The sequence below is a fragment of the Grammomys surdaster genome, unplaced genomic scaffold (genome assembly GCF_004785775.1).
Source record: "Grammomys surdaster isolate TR1022 unplaced genomic scaffold, NIH_TR_1.0 167, whole genome shotgun sequence".
Classification (NCBI taxonomy): domain Eukaryota; kingdom Metazoa; phylum Chordata; class Mammalia; order Rodentia; family Muridae; genus Grammomys; species Grammomys surdaster.
This window is the reverse complement of record NW_021604615.1, coordinates 9,339,094-9,346,966: the sequence shown is the minus strand read 5'-3', so window position 1 is coordinate 9,346,966 and position 7,873 is coordinate 9,339,094. Positions and strand designations below refer to the sequence as shown.

Genomic DNA, 7,873 nt, shown 5'->3' with positions numbered 1-7,873 from the left:
TGTACACACAGCATGAGATGCTGTACACACATAGCATGAGATGCTGTGCACACATCATGAGATGCTGTACACATAAGATGAGATGCTGTTCATGCTGAGAGACGGGGGTAGTGGTGGTGTGTGTGTGAAGGGGAATCCCTGCCACTTACAATAGGGACAAACCTGGAGCATATTATGCTCAGTGAAACAAACTAGACTCAGAAAGACAAACTTTAAACAGTGTCCCTCACATGGAAGCTCAAGAGCTGGGGTTCACAGAAGCAGAGCAGGGGCCAGGGGGAGGGTTGTGTGTGTGTGTGTGTGGGGGGGTGTTAGAGGGATGTTTGACTTCAGTTATACAGGAAGAGTTCATCCGAGAGATTTATTACATAGCGGGATGGCTACGGCTAGTCTTGGATTATATACCTAGGAATTGCAGGAGAATCAACAAGAATACGGGAGTGAATGTGACCAAGCTATTATGTACACATATGAAAGTGAGACCCACTGCTATGAATAATGCATAATATTATGCTAATAATGAAAGCTTAAAAATTATGGTAGGTTTAGCCAGCCATGACGGAACACTCTAATAATCCATCCCATCCAGGCTGAGGCAGGAGGATGGCTGTGAGTTCAAGGCCAGTTTGCATCACAATGTGAGATTTTTGACTCTTAAAAGCAACCAAAAATTTCAGCAGGGTAATTGCTGGTTACAAATAACTTCTAATTCCAAAGAAATAGAAAAAAGAGAAAAGCTGTAAAGTTTCCGTACAACTGACAGACACTGAGTATCGTCAAACTCAGAGCATGTGCACCAAATGATTGTACTTCACAAATAAAGACGAAACGATATTATATCTCAGCAATTAAGTTCTCAAGACGGCAGAACTGGAGAGTTCTAGCTACAACATAGCTACATGGAGCCTTCAGACTTCACTCTGTATGCTATGCATTTATTCAATCCTTTTGTAAATTTCAAATGACAGCAATGGATACAACAAGGACACAGTCACCTGAGCCTTACCTGGAGGTAGTGGCATGGCCGCAGGGAAGGCTTGATCTCTGGGTGCACCAGGGGCTTGTCCAAGTTCAGGGAGCTCTTGCGATATGCCTCCTTAGCCTGGCTCACCGTGAGCGTGGACCAGGAGCTACGCTTCATGTACCTGGTGTCCGGTGTGAGGGCCAAGCCCTCGCAGGCTGAGCACTTAACATCGCTGTTGCTTTTGGAAGTCTTTAGTGAGAGGTCCCCAAATGGGCTCTGCAGCGCCTCAGGGTAGCAGTGGGGGATGTGGTCCATGTGGTGGCGGTGGGCCACACTGGGTGTCCGGTATGTGCTGTCACTGTCCAGGTTGTCGTCAGAACTCCACCAGCTGCTCATACCAGACTTGTGCTTGCTCTCCGGCTTCCGTTCCTTGCTTTTACTCCTTTTGCTGTGTTTGGAAAGGTGACTCTGGTGGTGGTCATCCACCCGACTGTCGCTCTTGGTCCCGTTGATGTTGCTCTTGGATGATCCCTCCAAAGAATGAGACTTGGTAAAAAGTTTCTGGACGGAGTGGACTAGGTGCCGGATCCTGCCTGGACTCTCATTTCGCTGTTCTGTGGCAGCTGAGGCCCTCTGGTACTGCAGCGTGTGGAAACCATCCCGGTGTAGGGGTAGCTGTTTCTCAAACTGATCTAAGAGGTTGGCGGGGATGCGATTTACCTTGGTACTTGTGTGTGACATGGCACAATCATCCCTTGTGTCATAGTGTGAACTGTAATGCATTCTGGGGAAGGTGCTACTGGATACGTGGTCTCCTAACATTACAGGCATCATCATACACTCTGAGTGGACAGAGCTCCTGGGCGAGCAGCGGTGGTGGTCCATTGGGCAGCTCTCGGCTGGGCTGAGGAGATAAGGTTGCCGCACATCTGGCCCATGGTGCATGTGATCGTGGGGGTGCTCGCAGTTGTCAGGGGGTGACAGGCCACAGGTGTGACCTGCACACAGCTGAGGCTGGGTCCGGCTTCCTGTTAACCCTTTCATGTTCCTGGGTGCGGGTGAGTACCTCTCTTCATTGAAGTGCTGTGTTGGAGACCATGAGTATTGCTGGTCTGTCAACAAAACAGAAATGGGATTTAGTACCTGGTGAAACCCTGGGAGCACTGGGGTATGATGGACACACAGGAGTCATTTGGATACCCAGTCACCAGCTCCTGAATTGAGTGAACAGTCACAATAGTTTAGAGGGTGGTGACGCCTCAGGATGTGGAGATGCTAAGAAGCAGAAACTTTGGTTGGCCCACATGAGGGCCCACTAACAAATATCTAACATCTGGACACACTATCCAGATGCACTGATTGAGTAAACAGGCAGAATCTGAGATACTAACGGACAATGGGTTGGAAGATAGCTCTGTCAGCCAGGCACAAGCATACACACCTGTGTTCTAACCCTAGCACCCGCATCAAAAGCAGGGCATGATGGCATGTGCTTGCCATCCCAGCTCTGGGAAGGCAGAGGTAGAGACAGCACACACGCACATGAACACCAGAAATAGAAGACAGAAGTGTTTTTCTCTGTCCATCCCAGCTGTTCACTTTGTAGTTGTTAGAAAAATATAAGATCCTGGGAAAACCTCTGCCACATACCCACTTTAAGGTTGGGGTATAAAGTGTCCGATGTCAGCTCCAGACTGCAACTGTCAAGACCAGTTCAGACACAGAAATGATGGACAATGGAGGGGCCCGCGTGTCAAGGCTTAGGTATTAGGATGTGAAGGGCTACCGTCAGAGTGGCCACCAGTGTTCTTGGAGGAATCCGAGCAGATGGCTGTAGGGCTGGGGGTGGCGGCAGCCCCTTGGTGCTGCAAAGGGACTGTCTTCTCTTTTGCATGACAAGTGGCTATCAACTCAGGGGTAAGTGAGCTCCAAAGAGGGCTTCCTGGCTTGTGGGCTGTGGGACTGCATAAGGGTATCTTGGTTCTTGGCTGGGTATGGGCCTGGAACCTCAAGACTCTAAGGGAGAAATGGCAGGTGTTTGGCCATGCCCCCAGAACCCAGGGTCCTGACATGCAGTCTAGTCTCCATAGAGCTACATTGTTCAGTCACGTAGGCCATTACAGCCCCTCCCAAAGTGCACAGGTAGAGAGTGTGACTTCAGGCCTCAGGCCCTAGGGATTTACATACTAATGAAGGCCAGAGGGCTGAGCAAATTAAGCATTCTTCCCAGAACCTCCCCCTTTCTCCCTCCCTATTTAACTCAGATCTGCCCTGTGTTTCAGGGGAGTACATCCAGATCCATCCACCATCTACCACGAAAATAAACCCTTTTGGAACCAAGGACTTTTTGCCATTGAGGCCTGCCACTGCCAGAGCCTCCAGCCTCTGGAACCTTAGACTTTCTCCTGTATGTGGGACCCACCAGCGTGAAAAGCCTACGGGACTCCGCTACGGCTTTTCCCCACAGTGGGCCTGTTTCCTTGGTACTGGGATAGCTGGAATGAAGTGCCTCCATCCAGCTAGGGTCCAGGCACAACACCAGTGTCTCAGACAGAAGGCATTAGAGACATCACACTTAACAATTAAGCAGGAGGTCTCAAAGGGAGCCAGCAGTTAGTGGGTAAGTTGTAAGACCTTGCTCTGCAACTCAGACTTAACCACACCACAAGGTTATTGCCCTTTTATCCTTTGCTTTATCTCCCCATTATCTTGTAATTTAATACAGTTCCGGGCTCTTTGCGCAAGCCCATTGCCACTCCACTCACATGTCTTCTCTCAGCCCAATATCCGGCCCAGTAGCTGTGTTATGAATGTAGCCACATCAAAGAACAGTGTGGGGGATAAAAATTTAGCAGAAATAATAAAATTTGATTATGCAACACGTCTGTGGCACCCTCTCCTTTTCACGGCACAGGCTCTGAGTTTCCCCTCATGGGTGGGGTGTCTCACATTGCCTCTCAAAAGCCCGGCGACATCGACAAAAGGGATGGTGATGGGCTGTGGGTGACAGCGATCCTGACGTACACAGTAAGGATGTGTGCTCCAGGTCTTTATGAGTGTATGTAACAGACAGTGAAGTCTTAGGAGCTGCGTGTTTCTTTTGGTGGAGATGAAGCAACAAGCATAAAGTGTGGGAATCATCTTAGTTGCTTAATCTCTAGCTATTCATAACAGCATTTGTTATTAGCAGGCAATGGCAATTAGAGTTGCCATTCAACAGAGCACTCCTGTCTCTGCACATTGAAAACAGAACGTAAAGGAATCTTTTACAGTAGGACTTATGGGAGCCTGGATGTATCCGCCCCAGAAGTCGTTGGTTCTACGAATGTCACTAACATTTCAGTGCATCGGATGTGTGCTGTGGGCTTCCCAAAAGCATCACCCTGACCTTCTGTTGGGCATAAGTGCTGACCCTGTCATAAGCTGAGGGAATAAAAGCTAAAGGGGCAGGCAGGAAGATCTTCCACAGACTCATCAACTTACTAATGTTTCTCAGAAGTTTCCGTTGGAATCAAAGGTTGTGAGGTAGCCATTGTCAGTAACTGACACCATATAGTTCTTTCTCTGCTGCTCTCAGTGCCCACTAATGCCACCATCTTTCCTCAGTTTCCCATGAAGCACCTGTCCTCAGGACAGCCTAGCTCTCTGGAGACACAGGAACAAAACCCAGTGCAAGTGGAAGCAGAGGTGGAGGTGGAGGCAGAGGCGGAGGCAGACCACAGTATGCAGCGGTGGGACCTTGTGCTGTGCTCACATTGTGCAGCAGTGAAGACAAACCTCCATCTCTGCATGACCCAGAGGAGCCTGTCTTCAGCCCTACTGAAAATGTCCCCTCAGACCTGGGAAGATGAGGTGAGTAAAGTACCTGTTGCGTGAGCATAAGATCTGAGTTCAGATCCTCTACAACCATCAAAAAGCTGGGCATGGTTTTACTTGCCTATAATCCCATTTCTGGGGGGGACAGACCCCCCTGAGCTCAATGTCCAGTCAGTCTAGGTGGTCAGTGACCACCAGGATTGAGTGGAAGACTCTGTTTCATATGGTGGAGAACAGTAGAAGATGCCCAATGTTCACCCCTGCCGTATGCACACACGCATATACACTGATGCATATATGCACACATACACATGCACATAAATAAATCTAAAAACCTAAAATGCAAAAATAAAGAGGAGAGGTACTTCTGCTCCCATGCTGGGGATTACCGCATGAGGGAGAAACCCAGGAGTACGGTGCCATTGTGTGGCCAGAAATGTCCCCACTTCCTCAAGTCAAATGCAGGTCATCCTTACACCCGCCTCCAGGGTTAGCATGAGCAACAGATAAACAAATTAAACAGATGCTTTAGACCATATCAGGACCACACTAAGCACATAAAAACTGTGGCCATCTTTCTTTTAAAATTACCTTCACATCTCCTACTGAGATTCGCTGATACCTCCTACAGGGGGATTAATGCAGTGAGGTGTCTGAACCAGAACAAATAAAAGGTAGTAAAATGTAGGGGAAAGAAAGTGGGGCTTGGAAAAAAAGGGACAGCAAAGAATACAGGTATTCAGATAAAAACTGCTGAGGGCAGTAAAGCCAGGGTTGCTCCTTACAGCGTTTCTCTGAAGAGTGTTTCTAGGGGCTGCCACTGCTGTGCACGGCCCCCTCCTCAGCCCTGTCCAGCCATCCCTTGTAAGTGCCATTCACATCTTTCTGCTTAAACATATGGCTTCAGGTTGAGATGCAGGAGAATTCCATAACAGAGTGGACATTACCTTAGGTAGACAGAAAGGACCCTTCCCATCCATAAAGTCACATCAAGGTAATGTGATGAAAGCACCAAAACAACCTCAATTTATCCAAACCCATAAACTCCCCCAGAGCTTCAAGCTAATATTTAGAATTTCATTAACCCTTTTCATTAATACAATCGTGTATCAGAAACTTGGAATACATGTGCTCACACACACACACCCACGCACATGCACAGACATTCCCATATACTCCTGAGTGATTCTTCTTGGTTCTTTTATAAGCACATTCGACAGCAGCCTCAATAATCTGAAAGATACACAAGGATCCTTAGAAACAGAAGTTCTGACTGATTACATACATCAAAGCCACAATAGAAAAAAAAAACCCTGCACCCAGGTGTCTCCTGAGAGCACAAGGTTGAACAAGGGGCACACAGAGTAGGTGACTCTGAGCTCAGGTGCCCAACCTTGCAGCTCTGTCTTCTAATTGCGTTGCTGTTTTCGACTGAGTGGACTAGTGTGCACATCTGCAACATACTGGCACTTAACTACCAAATGACATATTATTTAAGGGCTTAATAAAGAGCTTTTAAACAATTCCTCCTTGTAACACTCAGAAACAATAACTTCTAAAGCACAGAAGAGAATTGCTGTTGGCTGTCAGACCTGGTTCCATTATTTTAGAGGCCAAAGGTCAAGATTTATTTTTTTTTGGGCTCGAGAAATCTACTACGAAACAGAACTTTAGCATCACAAAAGCAATTATAAAAAATAAAAAAATAAAAAACAATTATAACTGTTTTGTAAACAATTTCTTCTATCTGGATTCTTTCTAATGCAAATCAGAGGGTTTCTAATTTCAACCCACCAGCCCTCTCTCTTAACTTTTATTCAGCTTTGGTGATTGTATTACATGTCAGGAGCATGTTGATCCTATAATTCATGCTCCAGAATCCAGCAGCAAAAGGGGGCTTCTTAAGATACCTGCCCTTGACTGCTGCTCCACAAACAAACAGAAATTGGAAATACAATTCACAAGGTGGTGACCTTGATTTCTTTGTTTTTAAACATAAAATTTAAGAAAGCAAAACAATAGAAAGTTTTATCATAAAGAAGCACACAGCAGCCTTTGGTATAAACAGTGTGGACATCAATATTATTCAACCAGGATGTATACGGATGGTGCTGACTTTCTGTTGGGAAACACACACTGACTTTATAAAAGTCATATATTCTCTCACTAAACTGAGAGGTAGCTGAGAGGGGTGGCTATCTGTGTATGCTCATGCAGCAATCTTATTTTTGTTTTTGCTATTACTGTTTAATTTTTTCCATTTTATTAATTATTGTTGTTGTTCTTGTTCTCTCTCTGTCTCTCGTGTGTGTGTGTGTGTGTGTGTGTGTGCAGGTGCATATGAGCCACAGTAGGACTAGAGAGATGGTTCAGTGGTTAAGAGCACTGGCTCCTCTTCCAGAGCCTCTGGGCTCGTCTGCCTGCACCTTTATGGATCTGACCACCTTCTGCAGGCAGTACATACATATGATGCAAGACACACATGCAGGCCAAATGCCTGTACATAAGCCACAGCATGTGTGTGGAGGTCAGACAACAACTTGCTGGAGTTGGTTCTCTCCTTCCTCCATGGCCCCAGGAAACTCACACTTACATGGAAGGTGCTTTTGCCTACTGAGCCACCTCACTGGGCCTGAAAGTATTTCAACAGGGGAACCTGCTAGGGAGAGAGCACCTAGTTTGGGAAGGCATAGGTCAGGCCTGTGAATTCCAATGACTTCTCGAAAAATAGTCTAGGTGGATGATGGGTTGAGAGGCACACACTTGCCCATCCCCAGGATCGAAGGTACTCCTCCTGCTGAGGGGTGAGAGAGAAAGAACTCAGACCACTCTTCATAAAAGGCTCCCCTCAGTATTTGAGTGTGGTTTCTATTTTCATTCTAGAAAGATCCAGTTTGGGGGTTAGAAAGCCTTGGAGATTTCCCCAAAGCATTTGAATGGAGATGTCAGAGAGACGCTCCCATGAGAGGTGCTCCCATAGATATGTGCTCCCATGAGAGGTGCTCCCATGAGAGATACTCCCATCGATACGTTCTCCCATGATAGGTGCTCCCATGAGAGGTGCTCCCATAGATATGTGCTCCCATGAGAGGT

At 46.9% G+C, this 7,873-nt stretch overlaps 1 protein-coding gene across 2 annotated transcripts in view; it reads right to left on the bottom strand.

Annotated features, from left to right (window-relative positions):
* Window positions 1-7,873, bottom strand: part of Dlgap2 (DLG associated protein 2) — a 720,970-nt gene that overhangs the window by 106,594 nt on the left and 606,503 nt on the right. For both annotated transcript variants that reach the window (XM_028766298.1, XM_028766297.1), the window contains one exon: window positions 1,007-2,076. In XM_028766298.1, the coding sequence (XP_028622131.1) occupies window positions 1,007-2,076 (1,070 nt within the window). The remainder of the gene's footprint in view (window positions 1-1,006; window positions 2,077-7,873) is intronic.